Source organism: Pagrus pagrus (genome assembly GCF_965226575.1).
Source record: "Pagrus pagrus genome assembly, chromosome: 4".
Classification (NCBI taxonomy): Eukaryota; Metazoa; Chordata; class Actinopteri; order Spariformes; family Sparidae; genus Pagrus; species Pagrus pagrus.
The window spans coordinates 10931443-10950609 of NC_140188.1; the positions used below are offsets into that span (position 1 = coordinate 10931443).

A 19167-nucleotide genomic window follows, 5' to 3' on the forward strand; every position below is an offset into this window, starting at 1 on the left:
CTCCTTGTACAGCCCGCAAGAACGGGATTGATTTTCAACTAAAGTAAATTATCAGAACCAACCCGTAATTGCTTCCGTATCGGACGATTCTGCACCTCAGGATTTATACATGGAGCCCCACATGGAGGGAGTGGGGGAGTCAGGGTAGTGGATAGGCGTGTAGTAAGTCTGACTTTTATGCATTTGACTGGACTTGCAATTAATATTAATTTCCCTTTAAAGGAATGTTTGTTCTGCACTGTGTACACGGCGCTTGCTGTTTTAGAGCTCCCTACTGGCAGTTTGTATGCAGCAGTGCTAGATTTACCTAATTTCCTGTTGAGACAGGATGTTGTTTAGCAGGAGATGAGTTGTAATCTGTCTCCATCTGAATGTCTTTGTAAGTTATTTACTGAATTTAGTGTTTAGCTAATTAGGTAGCTTATCATCTGGTGAGACTAGTATAATGTTAGTAGACTCCATTTCGAAACTAAGGTTTGCACAGTCCAGCAGCATTAAACAACTTTAATAAATCGACCACAGGCATGTAAAGGCGGGCCTGAGAGAGACGGGAAGGTCTCATTTTCACGTCATGTTACAATCCGCTCACATATGGTTATGTAAATTGGTACAAATTGTTACACCGAGCCAGTTTAACCCCAATCTTTCCCCGAGATCAACCAAGCGGTTTAGTTGTCTAACGTTTACCTTACCTCAAAATAATAGTTGGACATTTTGGGAAATACTCTTATTCAATTTTTGCTCAGGTTTAGATGAGACGATTGTCACCATTCTCACGTCTGTATGGTAAATAAGTAGCCATAGTAGGCTAGAGCCAGCAGCTGGTTAGCTTAGCTTAGCACACAGACTGGAAACGGAGAAATAGCGCGAATGGCTTTGTTCAAAGGTTAAATCCTCCTTCTAGATGAAATACTGACGAAATGAACGTAGAGTACGGACAGAGGGCGCCATAACTACAATCTTCACCTAACCTCAACCAAAGTATGGACACCATTCACAGTTACTGTAGAAAGCAACACAAACGTTGGCATTGGACATATTCTGTTGTTTTGCAAAATTACCCAGTTTTCTTGTCTCTGCATTAGCTTTGTCAGGACAATATGCACCAGCAATCTCTCTGTCTGCTCTTCTATAACAACATTGTCTGCATTTATTTGTGCTGTATACGCCATAGTCTAATCTTTCTGCCCCTTGTGGTTCTTAGCGGGTATTGCCTGGTAAACACCGAACCCTAATCATAAACACCTCCCGCTGTACTATTTAATTTGGTTCATGTCTGTGCCCTCAAATTAAATTATATCAACGCACATTAGCAAGAAGTAAATATAAACTACATTAAAAACCCATCTAGGATTAGCTACACACCTGTAATGGGCTGCAGTTTGTACTTTTTGTACATAATCTGTGTCTATTTTCTTTTTACCTATTACCTTCCTTTTGTCCTGAACCTGATCCCCGGCAGCAGAGTGGAATGAAATGGGTAGTTCATTGCATCAGACAGGTCTGAGGAGCTTTTTCTCCACAGGAGGTTAATTTCTTATTGCTTGCCGCATTCAGAGAGTTCATTTTGAATCATGTTAGTTTGGCTGTCTATTCCCATTATCACTATCTGAAAATGCAGGTGTTTTTTCTCCTCCACTTTGTAAATGTCAGAATGCAATAGAGGTGTCTGACAACTCGGGCATGCAAATGTGCTTTTGATGTTTTCTTGGGGCCGTGGCTGAGAGCGTTGCTCCTCTGCCGGTGCGAATCTGAGGCATTAAAACGTATTCTCCGTACTCCTTATGCTTTTTTGGCTCCTGCCAGATAAATATAGCACAAGGTGACTTTTGATTCTCTTCCTCTTTCTCTTGGAAGACGGGGCGGGGGAAAACAAAGCCAGGCTTTTTTGTGCGCGGCGGTTTGATGTGAGGTGTAAGTTACGATGACAAGGTCCAGGGTCTGTCTGTGGCAACAATGCCAGTGTACAGAGAGTGACTCAGATGCTAACAGCACTTTTATTCCTCGAGATACAGAACAGAACAGCTGAGCACACGGAGCGCACATTGGTCACATGGAACCTCAGATGGAGGGCTCTGATAAAGCTCAGCCATAAACAGCATCCAGCCCAGCTCATCTCTCTCTCTCTCTCTGTTTAACTCCCCCTCTCATCCTCCCTTCCTCCACCCCGCCCATATCTACTACTTGCCACTTTCTTACACTCTTTCTTTGTCTCTCTTTCCTTCCTACCCTCTCCTCTCTCCCTACCTTCGTGGGCAGCAGAGCTTACAGCCCATCTGGCACTGACTCACAGGGCCCACTCTGAGCTGGGGGAGATCAATAGTGACAAACATTGCACATGGCTCTTATATTAAAAGGATTAGACATGGCTGCAAACAGAGTATCTACGTAGTACAGCCTATTCACGTATCTTTACACTGCTCATGTGTGTACATGCAGGCCCTGTTGTCAGAAGTATAAATATTTGATAGGCTGTAAATATCCAGTCTCCCAACTGATATCTAATTTCTCCCATCTGTGTTTTTTTTGTCCGAAGTTGAAGGTCAGAACCTGGCGACCGACAACATCTCGGTGATCGAGGGTGAAATGGCCACCATCAGCTGCAGGGTGAAGAACAACGACGACTCCGTCATCCAGCTGCTCAACCCCAACAGACAAACCATCTACTTCAAGGACGTGAGACGTAAGTGCTGACGGCTCAGACACGGTGTTAAACATGTCTCCTGCAATCTTGTGAAGTAAGCATGAAATATGCAAACATGTTTGCATCTGGACAGAAATCTGTTTTCCATCCAGAAAAGGAAGATTCTGTTTTAAATCAAAGTCCTGTTTTTGTAGTTGTTGACATCGTTCCATGATAAACAACTTAATTAAAAATACGGGGATAAAAGATATAAAATGTGAATGTAGGCGTCTGTGTGACCTTGTAGAGCCACTTCATCATTAAACTAGAGCTGCAACTATAAGTTGATTAATCAATTTGTCGATTGAAAATAATTAAAAAGCAGCTACTTTGATAATCAATTAAAATAATTACTATTCTGCTTCTGTCACATTCAATTTTTCAAGCAAAAATGTCAAACATTTGCTGGTTCCAGCCATTAAAAATGAAGGATTTGCTGCTTTTCTTTTTAATTTAAGTGAAGAGTCTTTTGGTTTTGGGCTGTTAGTTGGACAAAAAAGCAATTTAAAGTCATTGCTTCAGGCTCTGGGAAATTGTGATGAGCATTTTAAAAGTTTTTTTTAGTTTTTTACATTTTATGGACTTAAAATTGAAAGCGGTTTATTCTGGACTGAGACCAATCCTCCATCCTAGATCCTAGATTGTGCTGACAAACCAACAAAACAAACATCCAATGAAGAAATGGATTTGTGTGCGAAAACATCCTTGGAGGATATAATAACTGTTATATGCAGCCCCATTAAACTTACACTGACTGTAGTTTCAAAAAGTCAAGTTCAAAACAAATTCAAAGTAACATATCATTTATTTGTCCAAATAAGATTCAGTGCAACCAGATTGACGCGTGGGGCGCCAATTTGTCTTGAGGAATGCTGTTGTTAACCAGTCACACTACCTCCTGTAGTTTAATTGAAACTCTCACACTTTTCAGGCAAAGTCAGGTTTGACTGTGTTCTGTTCATATGCGGTGTATTCGACACTTAACTACTTAGCTAACGTTACAAGATACATGAGCTTTATAAAGTCAGCAAACAGACCACTGGAGTACAACCTGTTCTGCTTATACAAAGTGCTTATGCAACAATTATAATGGGAATTCTGCTGAAAACTGGCAATCAGTATGTTTGTTTTTTTGCTTTAATGCATCACATCAAATGTTAAATTGCACAATGTTCCCTATAAACCTCGCTTTCAATATGCTGGTTTGTTTGGCATGAAATCTCCTGGGAAAACCAAGGCTGACCGGCAATCCAGTCAGGCTGGCACCAATTTTCTAACTGCGTTCACGTCTCCCATTTAAATAGATTAAATGATTAAAAAAAACCTCATGTTGTTGGTAGTTGCTACTCTGAGGAAAGCGAAAAGCAATCGGGTAGTTTTTGCGATGACATTGCGAACAATTAGTCCACTTGAAGATCCCTTTTCAATTTTTAACTCGGCTTTAATTAAAAAATCATGACCAAATTCTCTCCCACAACTTAACCTAAATCATTTAAATTGTCTAAATCGATTCCAAACCTTAACTAAAGTGGTTTTACTTGCGTAAACATGTCACATTTAATATATGTGACAATGACCTGACTGCATTCGCTCATTAAAATCCAATTTGTGTTTGAAGAGCTTATTCCTCACATCAACCACAACATCTAATCTGCTTTACAGTGTGTGTGCTAATTTCACCACATTTATGGATTTTGTTGCACAAAAGGAGCTGCAACAGCATTTTTTTTCCCTTTTAGCTGTTTTTGTGTCAGTTTTAAATATCCGGGCATCCTGTACTAAAGGACTGTCTGGTGTTTTGACATTACAGTGCAGGTATCAGATATCACAACAAAGATCACCTCCAGCTTTAGGTTAGATCTACGGGAACGTGATTCCATCTGTCCTTGACTTTTTGGCTCTTTTACAAAAGTCATTATGCTCAGAATGCGGCAAGATTAATATGAGATAATACACAGTGCTACCATAATGGGAATACTTCTGTGTCCTTGTCACTGTTCGATTTTACGATAATCTCTTAGATTAGGATATTGAACATTATGATTATGCATGAGCATATGGGCTACTTCTACTTGGGAGTTTTTGTCTCTGCTTTTTTTTTTACTTGTTTGTCTCTGGGATCCGAGCCAAGATTCAAGGTGATCGAGAAACACCCTTCATCTCAGTCTATATTGCATCCCAGCTGTTATTTCACAAGTCTAGGTAGCGAGACGTGTGTTCCATTTTCTCACTTGCTAAGAGCATCGAGGGAGTTTGAGTACACATCTTCGTCATATTTGTACAAAATACCCAAAGCTTCCTGAGAACATGGCGGAGAGGATTGGATTCATATAAAGCGTAGGTCATGTTGTGCTATGCAACTTGAAAATATTTATTCTGATACCGAGGAGGTACAGAGAGAGTGGGATCATGTCAGCAGCAACAATGAATAATTAGCTCTTAAATCCTGCTGACAATCAATCTGAAATCTGGGAGAAAAAACTCTTTTAATCTGCTCCACGTGGGCCCGAAACAAGCCATTTTCTCTGCTTTGGTCAGTGCAGTGCCTTTGTCAACTGCAAAACACAAAAAGGTTTTTGTTTATCTGCAATTCAATCTGAATTTATATCAGCTTTCTGACAGGTGGCTAAACTGTTATGGGGCTGTGTGTTTGTGTGCCTCGTAATGGGGTCTGGTGAACCCCACGGCAGCGCTATTCTAGGCTCTGCTCCTAAAGGACTGCTGGTTCTGCAGGGACCCCCCTCAGCCAGTGGCATTGTTACCTGTCAACGGGGCCGCCCGACACAGTGGCAGATCTTTGTATACAAGCAAGTAGACAGCAGCAACATAGAGACACACAAGGAGCTACAAGAACAGCAGCTACCACTGAAACGGCAGCCACAGAAACCGGCAAATATCAAAACAATAACAGCTTTAACAGTACCAGTGAAGGCCAGATAAACAAATTTCCATCGCTGCAAATAAAGATGAATTATGTCACAGGTAGAGAGGCTGAGCGAGTGTTGTTGGGACGAGCCATTTATTCTGCCAGAGATATGCGAAATGACATGCAATTTGGCAGAGTTGTCAGCTGAAATGGGAGAAATGAGCTTTTATCAGCAGAGGTGGACCTCTACGGATGGTGATGCAATATCACACCATTATTTATTCACTGCATCTTTCCTCAGGAGTTGTCTGACTTTGTATAACAAAGGTTTAATGTTTAAAGTGATAGTCTGCCAAAAGACTTTCCTCTTAGCATCAAATACGCACTCCCCGGAGGTTAAAAAGCCCCAAGAAACCTGACTTCAAATCTGAAGGATTTCTTTAACATCTACATCTATAACATCATAGCTAAAGTTTTTGAGAGAAAAAGAGCCTTTAGATACTTATTGAGGGTTTAGTACTCAGCTAATCTGCTCCGTTAGGACTGTTCAGGTGTAGTTTGAGCAGATTAGATTGACAGAGGCCCTGAAATGTAACCAAACCCACATCTGTCATCATAAATTGTGTTTGGCAAATAGTGCATGTACTGTACCAATCATGTATTTGCTTGTATTTGAAGTGGGAAACTAGTAAGAGAAGCAAGGACAAAAACACAAATACACAAATCTAATACCACTAAAGCTGTTTAAGTAACACCCAATCAATAAGAAGCTGATTGGGTGAAACTACAGGTGATTACAGATCACCATGAAATATATTTAAATATGAAAATGAGGCTTTGTCTGATTAAAAATTCACTTCCAGAAGACAATTTTGAACATCCGACTGCCAGATTCAAATCCCTGTTTCATTTTGTTCACATTTTTGAGTCAAAGATTTGAATATTTTTTTATCACTCCAAAAATCACAAAATACTGCCAACAGGCACAAAAACAAGCTTTTAGATATAAAATAAAAATAACCCAGTTGATTTCTCAAGACAATTATTTTTCTGTTTCAAGTTTTCTTATATTTCATGTTTAAATATGCAAATGAGGCTATCTAATTAACCCTCTGAACCCCACAGCATGCCGGCAGGATGGAAAGGATGTTTTCTTGACAAAAAAAAAAAAAAAAATCTACAAAATGACACCATAACCGAACCAACAACAGAAACTATTGTTGGATTTTCACATATCTGAATTCAGTCGAGCATCATGTTCATGTCCGACGAACGCTTCTGTCAAGAAAAACAACAAAATCTAGGCTTAGTGGTATTTCATCAAAATCACTTTATTCTACATGTCTCAGTTAATGTTTCTTAAAAAAATAAACTGTCTGTAATAAATAATCAAAGAAAATCAGGTTGTGCTTTACCTTTTTTGTGATTCATGGCATTATAACTGTGTCATTCTGCACAAAAAGCACTTCTGACTTCTCCCTTCTTCTTCACTGTGCTGTTTCCAGAGAGGTGCAGGACTTGTATGTCACAGTGAAAGTCAACAGCGAATAAAAACATGACTGGAGCAAAAAATACTCAGAAACTGATTGGGGTTCAGAGGGTGCAACATGCATAAACGTCCAGAACAGATATGAGATTTAAAGTAAACACCTAAATATGTATTTGGACATTTTCTTTCCTGAAGAAGTCTGAAAGAAAATGTGTTGTGGAAGTAAAATAGCCCCAAATCTCAAAATTGACCAGCGAATGCAAAAATGAATAAAGCAACAAGCCACTTTACGAAAAACAGCAGCTGTGCAGCTTGAATTCATGTCAGCGTCGTTGGTTTTATTGGATTCCAGTGGAAACATCCTGAAACAGTGACAAGTGTTCACGTCTCTGTCCAATAAAATGCCCACTAAGTTAATCCTGCAAAAACACATTTTTGAGGAGCAGCGTAAACAAGCTGTGAACAAAATCACCTTTTAGACTAACTTGTTAGCAAACAATTGTCTATTTCCACATCCAGCAGGAACAAAGCAGCATTATTATTCATTTGGACTTGTGTTTCTGCCCACCTGGCAGATGTGAGTCCAGTATTCACTGTTTTTGCTCTGTTTTTGGTTTCCACCAACACCTGAGGGAAATATCTGACTCTTTAGCTGTTAGATCTTGTTCACTGGTTGATAACTATACAACGCTATGACGGCGGTGAGAGTGAACCGGAAGAGTAAAGTTGCAGGTCAAAAATCAAAACAACAAATAGTGAAGTGATGATATAAACAGTCATCTGACTTGTTGTATATATTAAAATATTGATTATACTGTAGAAATGTTGCTTCATTAAAATACACTCACAACGTGTCGGTACACCTGCAGCGTTACTTGTTGATGCGGCCTTCTAGTGCAGTAGTGCAGTATAAAGAGTGAGAAAAGTCCGAGCTTGTGGGTGGTTTGGGTGGTTTCCGTCCAGAGACCAGGGTTTACGTCCTGTTTGTGGGCAAGAATCAGAAGAAATTTGTCTTAAATTCATGTTGTCAGCTGTTACAAAAACATCAGGAGTCCCAAATGAAAACAACACAGGACAAAACATGAGTTTATTCAATCATTTAGTGTATAATAGAAATGGATTGCCAGTTAACCTCCCTTTGTCCGGGTTGCAGAAAAAACTGTACAGTGGTGGCGAGGTTTAGCGAGAATAAATGTAAATACTGATAGTTTCATTTTTCTTTATTCATCACATTGCGCACTCAACATTTACTTCAACATGATACGTCGAGGCTGATAACTAAAACGTACCTGACGTAACTTACGTTAGTTATTGTAACCCAAAGTATGATCTCCTCCTAAACCTAACCGAGTAGTTTTTCTTGCCTAAACCTTACCAAACAGCGACCATTTGACAATGTTAATAATGTCCCAAAAGTCATACAATGTCATACTATGCATGTTTGTCAGCATGTTTTAATTTGAAAGTCTAAGCTGACGTTGCATGTAGCTTTTTTTTTTTGCAAATCAGATGAACGGAGCCCGAGTTAGGAGTGAGAGCGTGTTCTTCCGGAGGCTATCTTACAGATCAAATGACTTAGAAACGTATCAGCTGTTTAATCTTTAATGAAAGAAAAAAAATGTTAATTGATACCTTAATATCTGGACTTTTTATGTAAAAACACACTCGAACACTGACTAAGAAATACTGCCTAATGTGCACCCTCCATGCTCTTATGTAAGCAGCCATCCGGTTATGAAACTCCCTCGCATAAACTAAACTCACAGTCTCAGAAGTGAAGGGTTTCCCTCCCTAGCAGGTGCTTCGGCTCTCAAAGTGCATCAGTGTCATTGTTTCCCTTTGAGGAGAGACTTCCAAAGAGCTCTCAAATTATATCAGGGGATGAGGTTTCATGTTGACACTGCCCCGAGACCTTGGGTAATGATCACGATGCTAAGTGTAAAGCCTGAAGGGAATAACAAACTCCCCGCGCTTTAAACAGGGGCTGAATAGAGTTCGTTAGCTTGACAGATGCAGAGAGGACTTGATAAAGAAGGCAGGTCAAAACATCAAAAGGGCTCCCAATCAAATCAACCGGAGCTGTTTATGTAAAAGAGTGCTCAGGGATGAGGGCTGACCCAAATGAAAAGCGGGGTAAAAAAACTAACCCAGTTCGACGACATTAAAAGAAAATTTAGCCAATCTCTGCCTGCATTAGGACACAGATTCCCGGCTACTTTTGATTTTCGAGTTTCAGGCAACCAACCCCTCTCTACCTCTGCGCTGTGATTTAATTCATTATGTATGTTTGAAAGCCTTTCCTTTTTCTGAAATATATGAGCTTGATGCATCCATCCATGACCAGCAGCAGTCCATTTTAAGAGTTCCTAGCTTGTTAGGAGTCCTCATGAGCACTCCTCACACTTTCCTGTCTTTGCGAGTGCTCCGTGGACTGTAAAGCTACTTTATAAATCAACTTGTGTGAATCATTTTCAGACTCACTTTTCTTTTACTCAATTAAGGAGAAAGCCCACAAAAGGGCAGCACTCTCTCCCCTCTGCTCCCCTTCTCATTTTCTCCTCGCGTCTCCTTTGTCTTCCTCCGTCCCCCCCCATCGCTCATTCTCACCCCTCTCTCCGCCTCCCGTCTTCCCACCTCTCTTCTCCCCCTCCATGTCTCACGTTTGTGTCCCTGTTCTCTGTATCCTCACTGTCTCTGTCTCACATGTATCCCCACAGCTCTGAAGGACAGCCGGTTCCAGCTGGTGAATTTCACTGACAACGAACTGCGGGTGTCTCTGTCCAATGTGTCACTCTCCGATGAGGGACGCTATGTGTGCCAGCTCTACACAGATCCTCCTCAGGAAGCCTACGCAGACATCACTGTCCTGGGTAGGTGTGAGGGTGCATGTGTGAACCTCGCGCACATATATCACACCCCTCTCCTCGCACACACACACACACACACACACACGCGGGTGCGCTTTTATTGTATTTCTCTCCGTTATAGATAGTGAATATGAAATAATAGTAATCTTTGATCCTGTTATCTTTTGCAATTGAAACAAAATGTCAGCCAATTAGGCTCTCGCAGTGCTCAACAGCATAACGAAAAGGAGCAGATGCTGAAACTGATGGCTCAGACCACGTCGGTTTTGGCAGCTGTGTTGACTCTGTGAATCCCGGTGAATGTTGACTTGGCTGCTCCAAACGAGTCCCTATTGAGAGTCAGCTGTGCCACACTTTGATGCTTTGGAGTGAAATTACTCTAGTTAAGCTTTATTATACATGCAGACATCCTGGGGGATTGAAAGGAATTAAAAGCACTTTAAAGTAATTACTCTAGTTGTACAATTGAAACCTAGCTGCAGTATTTCTGAACCAAGGGTTGCATTCAAGAGTCCTTGAAATAAACACCCCGCTGACTTTTCTGCTTTCAAGTAACTGGAGTTTAGCAAGTTTGATGACTAATTCAGGGAACAGCGGACGACTGTGCCTCACCTCTGTTTTGCGTATGTAATGACGTATATAAGTTCAGCAAAGAATTTGGGGAAACACAAGCTGAAGTGATTCATGACTAATGCACGATTTGATGCATGAATTACCGGATGTATCCTGATTTCCTTTAGCTTACGTATAAGAAATGATTAAGTGGCTTTGAGTTTATGTGATTTGCGGCGTGTCAATCTGCCGCCCTGGTCCAAACTGAAATATTTCAACAACTGTTTGATGGATGGCCATGAAATTTATGGTCTTCAGAGGATGAATCACACACGCATTGATGATCCTCTTATGTTTTCCCCCCCGAGCCAACAGCAGATTGACATTAATGGTTTTGAGTAAAAACGTCTTGACAACTATTGGATGGATTGCCGTGAAATCGGCAGCAGATATTCATGTCACCCTCGGGATTAATTTTTACGACTTCGGTGATTCCTGACTTTCATGTTGTGCCACCAAGAGGTCAACATATCAGCTTGTCCTACATAGTGTAACGGTGTCCGCCAAACAGTTCGAACGGCTCCAGTTCCTGGAAGTTAATTTCCCATTCAGTCATTTCATCGACATTTCAGAAAAAATCTTATATGATGAGATTTAAGGCTGGAACCAACCCAAACAACTAGGAGATGAATCTGACCATAAAACATTGGATTTGGAACGAGAAAGAAATTTGGAAAATGGAGACAAGGCAAAGGTAAAAGAGTGAAGGACTACTCAAGCCATAAATTATTGCAAATGATTCCTTTCCAATTACTCTCAGCTCAGTACATGGCCTGACTTGTAGTGATTTCACCCCTTTGGACACTTTTCCACAGCATGTCAGGAAGGGAAATCATGACATCGCCATGTTTTCCTTAAAACAAGCTTCACATAATACAGATTTGTGGCTTCTATAGGAGCGATTACCATCATTTCACATAGCTCATAAGTCTCTCTAAGTTTGTCTTGAATGGTTATGACACTATGGCGAATAATCAACATCCACAAATCAGAATATGTAATGGTTTATTATTATAATTTTATGTATTTATTATGTATTAGTGAGAGGCCAGCTAACTAAGCTAACCTCTAACTAAATAATCTTTTGCGCAGTGATACGGTTGGTTGGTAAAAAGAAATTAGTTTTTCAAATGTATTTTGAGTGCCATCTAGTTGTAGTCATCCAAAGAGGGCCGACAAATCTCTCAGGCCGATGTTTCCAAATCAGGGCAACTCACACCAAAGCAATCTAGATGGATGAACAGCACTACAGATATGAATTTTTGTTTCTTGTTTTGAACTCCTTAAAGCCAAAAATGGCTTTTAAGCTGCTCTTTAACATCAGCATGTGACCTTGTTAGCATGCTGGCACAGCATTTAGCTCAAAGCACAGTAAGAGCAGCCTCACAGAGCTGCTGCTGAGGCTGCAGACTCACCGTCACTTCATACATTAATTTATGCCACCAAATTAGCTGCAATCCAGTTTCATAGAAAGGGGCACTTCAGACCCGTACTTTAGATGAGCCTCTCTGAAAGCAGAATGCCTTTTTTTCATCCAGCGGGTGATAAGATGCAAACAGCAACATGCTGCTGGAGGAGACAGCGCTGTTCATGTCTCGCACAACATCCAGCAGGTGTTAGCTGACAAGTCATGAGAAAAAATGGACAGACATGTTAAAGCTAACAGAAGGGCCACAAATTGCCCAATAAATTCACTATGAATTTATTACTTTACCATTATTTCACACATGAGATCACCACTTGCCAGGTTTCCTGGATTATTATCCTTTCAAGTAAAATCGATTGAATGCATGATCCTCGTAAAACTTTCTAAAACTGATTTCCACCTAATTCGGGGCCACATGAATGAATGCATGAAGTAACTTTGAGTTACTAATTGATGATATTTTAAGTGCAGTCTAATGACGGAAGCTCACAGTGATTCGATCATTTCTTAATGTTGAGGAAAGGAGCTGCGCATTAGTTAAACATGTGTTTTGTACCCTTTTAAATGTTCCCCTGCTGGTGTCTCTCTGACCCTCACCGTTGCCGTGGGTCAGTCCCGCCAGGCAGCCCAATCATCGAGAGCCGTGAGGAGGTGGTCAGCGAGGGGAACGAGACGGAGCTCACCTGCACCGCCATAGGCAGCAAGCCAGCTGCCTCCATCAGATGGATGAAAGGGGAGGAAGAACTGACAGGTCAGTAGAATAACAGCCTCCCCCAGTTTGCTTCACACGCTCCAGGCCTGTCCACTCTCCCTACATGTCCTGCTCTCTGGAGGCGCTTCCTCTGTATTACTAAATGTAGTTCTCCTCGAAAACATTAACGCGAGCTGTACTCATTAAAGTACGTCACTGACATGTATAGGAAGCAGCGCAGACGATAATCATGCCTGGCACATACAGCTGGAGGAGAGCGGCGTGTTCGTTCTTTCTCGGGCTGCTCCATCAGCTACAGCGTGCGATGATCAAACTGTGCATTTATATCTGCAAGAGCTGCAATCCGAGCTCATATTACATTTCATATAAGTTTTTTTAAATAATTTATTTGCCTTAAAGGCTCTTTGCATGCTGTAATTCTTATTTCAGAGATGCTTGTTTAGATTCAAAACAGCTGAAATGTTAAATGTTGTTCATGTTTTTTTAAGACGAGACGATCCTAAATGTTTGATATTTACTTGAAACCATCTATACATAGTAAACACGGTTATGAGCTCATATTTGCACGCTTCATCCTCCTCTCAGCGCCTTCGGCCGGCTGCAGGCTGTTACAGAATGGGTATATAATCTAGGGTGGCGAAAAAAAATCCTTATTACCTCTCAGTTACGATTAGGGGTCATCAATTATTCATTACATACTTATTGTACAGCAAGGGGAGATATTCATTTTAGTCATATCGTATTTACACAGAGTGGATATCTCTGGGCTTGTTGTCAAATTATATATGTATTAGAATGGAGAGGATTCATTTGGCTTGTTGAGAGATGAAATATTTAGACAAGAGCGAATCTGAAGCTAAATGCCATCTGTGCCTCCAGTGTTCCCTACAGGAGTCGAAGTCAATTTCTGTTTATGAGTTGTCGAGTGTTGTGTAGGGGAGGGCGAGACAACAGGATGGTTGGATCAGCGAAATGCCACTGACATGCTGAGCGAGGCTAATCCATAGTGGCAGTGGATACATAAAGAGAGCCACAGAGTCACGTCCTCCTGTACCCCAGGAAACACAAATCACTACTCATTATGGATGTGCTAAACAATTCATTAGCTCCTGCACATATTGAGATTAAAAGGCACTGGGTTTTATAGAATCTCTGTGATCATGTTTGTCTTAACGTCCGCGTGCAGGCAAGACAGCCGCGATGGCAAGAAAGAAAAGCGACGGCTAATTTAAACACACTTTCAAATTGGTCGAATTGGTTTTGCAACCATTTATCATGCTGGCAGGTAGGGGACTGATGGGCTGTGGCCTGAGAGAGGCTCGACGCACGAGGTGGCAAAATGCTTGTTAGCATAAACGACAGCTGCAATATTATTTAAATGCAGTGCAGCCCGGCGCTCGGCTGCCGCCGCTGTGAAAGTACAGGAGGAGATCAGACAGATTGGATTTAAATGATGTGTTTTTGAAATGTGTGCGTCATTATGTGAAACTGCAAACCACAAAACTTCAGAAGTTAGTTTTTTAAAAATTCAATGTGAAATGTTTAGTTTTTAATTTGCTGGAACAGCTTAAAATGTCATGCTTTTTGCACAAATATGTAAAGATTCCCTCCATCTGCAGTTTTAAATTCAGCTTTGAAAGACTCTATCAATTCAGTAAAAAAACAAAATATTTGAGGAGTTTCTGAGCAACTCAAATGAAAGCTTTATTGACTTATTTTGCTCTTATTTTTAGTTTGATATGTCTGAATATTAAAAGAGCTTGAGCATAGTTTCATTCATGACCTTGGGGATTCTTCTGACAGCTCTACTCGTCTTCAGTGAATAGAGCTTCCTGACATCTGTTCCACTCAGTGAAATGGCTGTGGGATACGATCGCAAGCTGCAGAAAAATCAAGTAATTTCAGAATATTTTAGTACATGAGAGCTGCTTTTGTCACGTCTAAAAGAATCAGTGCCGTCTGTTTTTTAAAAGTAATATTGGTACCACTGTTCTCTTCATAGAGGAGTTATAAGGTTTAATTCAAGGTTTTGTTAAAAGTTAATAAATCGTTTACTAATGCTTTATAGGACAGCCAATAATAGGAAAACTTTTCGGCCACACGGTTGTGGACAGTTCTCCACTGAACAAAACTCTGGGGGAATAAATCTTATCTTTCATTGTGGGCAAAAAAACGGTTCAGCGCTAAGCCTTCAGCAGCCTGATAATACAGGGCACACATGACACTAAACAGGTGAGGAGCCAACAATCAGAGATGATGGAATCCGTCCGTGAGTACCAGCCCCAAAGACGGTCTCTCGGTGTGAGAGAGGTGCGACCACAATACAAAGACAAACAATCAGACAATAAGTAAGACTGGAAAAAATAGACACGAACAAAAGTATGTCGTCGAGAAACATCTAATTTAGATATACACAAAAAAAAGGGAACAACTGTCATGAAAACCAATCAGTTGGATTTCCATAGAAGACGGTCAAGACTGCTGGAAAGAGACCCAGTCCAATAATGCTTCTCTCCTCCAGCATGATGCACTAGCTCTTAAATTCATCAAAATCTTCCACAACCTGGCAACACAAAAGTTGTTGCTGCTTAATAACCGATCTGTAAAAGATTATTCAAAGCTTTGTTAACTATTCACAACAACAGTGTGTAAACCCTCTATAAAGGAGCGCATTGTTAATGAAAATTGCCTTGCCTAATGGCACAATTGTTGTAAACAACACTACTGCATAATGTAGTAGAGCATTGGAGCAAGTTTAACGTCTTTATTAGTTTAATTGTTGCCTGTTTTGCGAGCGGTTACACCAGTGCAACATTACTGTCGAAGCCACGTCAGATATCCTGATGAGTATCCGCTGTTCGGCGTGTTGGCAGGCAGAAGACTCGGGTTACAAACTGACTGAAAGAAAATGTCACCCTGAGAGGAGGTTATGCTTGATTGCACTGGGATTGATCAGTGGTTGATGCTCACGAGAGCGTTTGATTTGACGTCTCTGCTGCAACACTCAAAATCTCCTCTGCATTCAAATTCGAGTCCTTCCACGACCTGATCCACAGTTGTTTTCCTCATCTGGGTTTCGGATGACACTGGTAATTGACAAGCGTTGGCTGGCCTGTAACAATGATAATGGCTCTGTCTGTATGAGTCTCATCTTCAAAACACGACTCAGAACTTTCACAAGTTTGCCAGCTGTCTTTCTTCATATTCAAATTATTTTGTAAGAAGAATCATGACCAAAAATAATTGATACTTGAAGTCAAATTTAGGGCTCTTTCGTCTTTTTTTTTTTTTCATGACAGCGCCGAGACGAGTGTGAGCAAAGCTATTTTCCTGACCTTGGGATGTGTTTTGCCTGTCTGTCCCTTTGGTATTTTGCATGATGCAGCGGTTGATTGAGGCAGAACATCATGGGACTTTTAGGTAGACGAGGTGGTTCAAAAAAGGATGGTAATATTTTGTCTCTTTGACTTTGACTGTTTTTTTGCAAAAAAAAACCCCAGCAGTGATGGTTGCAAACTTGAGTTGCCATCGAGGGGAGTGCAGTCATGGCTTGTCACAAGAAACATAACCGAATCTCATCCAAATGTTGGACGTTTGTTTCTTTACATTTTACTGTCATGGCACAAATTGAAGTAACTGTACATTATGCAGGGAAAACATTTCAGTAATTAAAGCAACAAAATGTGGCTTCCTGGACAAAGATAGTCGATTGTTGAGTTTCATCCCCAGTTCCTCAAATACTGACGCTTTGGGTTGGCACCGGACCTGAGCTGTCAACCCACAGCATCAATATTTGACAATCTGGGGATGAGACTCAACAATCAATCTTTCTCCAGGAAGCTACATTTTGTTGATTCAAACTTTGAAAGTCACATATGTACCTCATCTGCCCTCATTTTGCACAGCTCTGCACTGAGCTAAACTTACTTCCGATTCAGGTTGGAGATAGAGGATTGCTTTTAAATTACGGAGGAAGCGGTGAAAACGGTATCGGACAATGAATTCAACAAATATATTGTAAAAAATAAGAGTATACAAAGTAAAAAGTAAAAAAGTTTACTGGTAGACTAGCTGTCAAATGAGTCGCATTGTGATTCAGGTCAGGAAGAAATAAAAGTATCACCAGTGACAGAGTTTGTTGAATGAATGTTTAAATAACGATTGTGCTTAAACAAGGAGGCCCTGCACCTTCTTCCACAATTCATGAGCAGATACTCAGAGTTCAACATAATGAAAAGGGTCAGTTAAAATCCTGTTGCTGAATAGTTGAATAGCAGACTAATACAGACACAAAAATGTTTTGGAGCTGAGGGATGTGGGCGTTTCCATGATATTTGAGCCTTAAACTTGACTGTTAGACTTAAACCAGACCTGCTCATTTAAGAAAAACGTGCATCGTGTTTGCTGCAAAACTCAGACGGGAACGGAGGATGGATTCTTGAAACACGTATGTGCCAGCTCTGTTGTAAGTATTTGGCAGAAGCGTCCTGTCTAATATCAAGAGCATGCACTGGAAACTATCCGCATTCATATTTTTATGATTTCAACATTTCGTCCAAACCTCCCACATTTGCCCTATTCCTTCTTCTCCTGAGCCATTTTAGTGATGCATTAGTACGGGACAATAATTGTGACTGGCTGAGAGGATAATGACTCCTCATCACACCCCTCCAATTCAAACTGCACTTCACCCAACTCTTTGGAAACGCCCTCATTGACCTTACAAACGTGACCTAGTGCGGTGCTTTAGTCTTTGTGATTGCCTGATGACAATGGAGCTCTTAATGTGGAAAAGCTGTTGTGTTTTGGCGAGGAACATGGTGGCATTGTGCTGAGAGTGTTAGCGCTGATCACAGCACTCTGCTTTAACTAAAGATGGTTGGGATTAACTAATTTGTTGTTTGTCACGTTAATGCTTGCAGAGCTGTTTAGAGTGAAGTCAAATTACTGCACTTAACATCTAACGGAGGGAGGAACATTTATTTATATACCTACAGTACATTATCTATTCTACATCCTGCAATGTCTAAACTCATATTGGGTCTCAACATATTTAAATATTAATTATGCATCTGCCAGTCAGTACTGTTTATCATCCAATTAAAGCAGCAGTTTGTGAGTTATGGCCAGAATTTTAGCTTAAAACATTCAAAGAATGAGTGTGAAGAAACAACAGTGTTGACCTTATGTCAACGACGGCTATGTACCGTATTGCAGAGATGTCTAATGAAATGAGCATGCTAACCAGCTAGCCCCTGTCTGTCATGTCTCAATACTACTTTGTACTACAAGATGGCGAGTCTGATAGCCCCCGTAGTTTCAGCTGGGAGATGTAAAAACAGCTGATAAGTGGACAAAATAAACTCACAAAATGATATTTTACACCTGTTTTGTAGTTGCTGTAAATCGCCTCCATACTGTGTCCTCCTGTATCCTGTATCTCGTCTGTTGTCAAATTGACCTCCGTAGGTCTTGGAGGCTGCGCTCACTCCAAGTTCGGTGTCCGATCTGAGCGTTGTCGCCTGGGACGACTCCCCATGAGTCCAGACAAATGTTAGGGTCACTGGCAGCACAGCTCACTTTACCATGAGATAGTTAGTTAATGTTAGCTAGCTAGAGCCAAGGATAGCTAGCAAAGAGCAACAGTTGTAGGTCACTGTGGTGATATGCTGCTACCTTTGTTTTCGGAGCTACCTTTGAATTCTGTCCATGTTTGACAAATGACACCTTTACACAGTCCATAAACTGTTTAGGTTTCTCCTTAGTGCTTATATATTTGTCTTGTATTAGAAAACTCACTTGTTAATTATGTTATTATTTACACTTGACTATAGACTTATTGATGTTAGTCAGCATCTTATAAGGACTTATAAGGGCCTTTTTACCTATTGATCAACACTTCTGACAAGGACCTTAATATAAAGCATTAATCTGATTAATTCTGTAGCAAAACAGCACAGTTTCTAAATGACCGCCATTCATTTTTTTATGCTTTCTCATTACACTCTCTCACTTTTTGCTCCCGCTGTTATTATCATTATGTTACCATTACTACTTAACGGTCAGTGTGCTTTTCAAGCAGCCTGTTCTCTCACCGCAGTTGGCAGAGTGGTCAAATTTAATGCCCTCGAGCACATTGACCACTTACCGATCCCAGTACTTTAAATTTTATGTAGGCAGGTCTTGGGTGGGTGGGTGTGTGTTACACGGGGTTAATATCCATCAAGAGGCCACATATGTGTGTATTGGTGATCATCAACTGTGGAACAACAGTGTTTTGCCCTCCCTGAGTCCAGCCCGGCTCCCCTGTGACAAGGCAGAAATGGAAGTGTGCTGCAGGTCAGAGTGGGGCTGTAATTATTTCCTCACTTCATTAAGTGCGAGTAAACCATCACACTCAGCACTGCAGCTAATGCGATGCCCCTGTGGCATTGTAATGCTCTCTAAATGAATGCCCCTCTGACAGCCTAGGGCCTTGTGGGCAGCAGATTACTGCAGGGTTAGCCCCAACA

General features: G+C 40.9%; 1 protein-coding gene across 2 annotated transcripts in view; it reads left to right on the forward strand.

Moving 5' to 3' along the window:
- cadm1b (cell adhesion molecule 1b) overlaps positions 1-19167 on the forward strand; it is a 163160-nt gene that overhangs the window by 114897 nt on the left and 29096 nt on the right. For both annotated transcript variants that reach the window (XM_084350110.1, XM_084350111.1), the window contains exons 3-5: positions 2537-2683; positions 9756-9908; positions 12557-12694. In XM_084350110.1, the coding sequence (XP_084206236.1) occupies positions 2537-2683; positions 9756-9908; positions 12557-12694 (438 nt within the window). The remainder of the gene's footprint in view (positions 1-2536; positions 2684-9755; positions 9909-12556; positions 12695-19167) is intronic.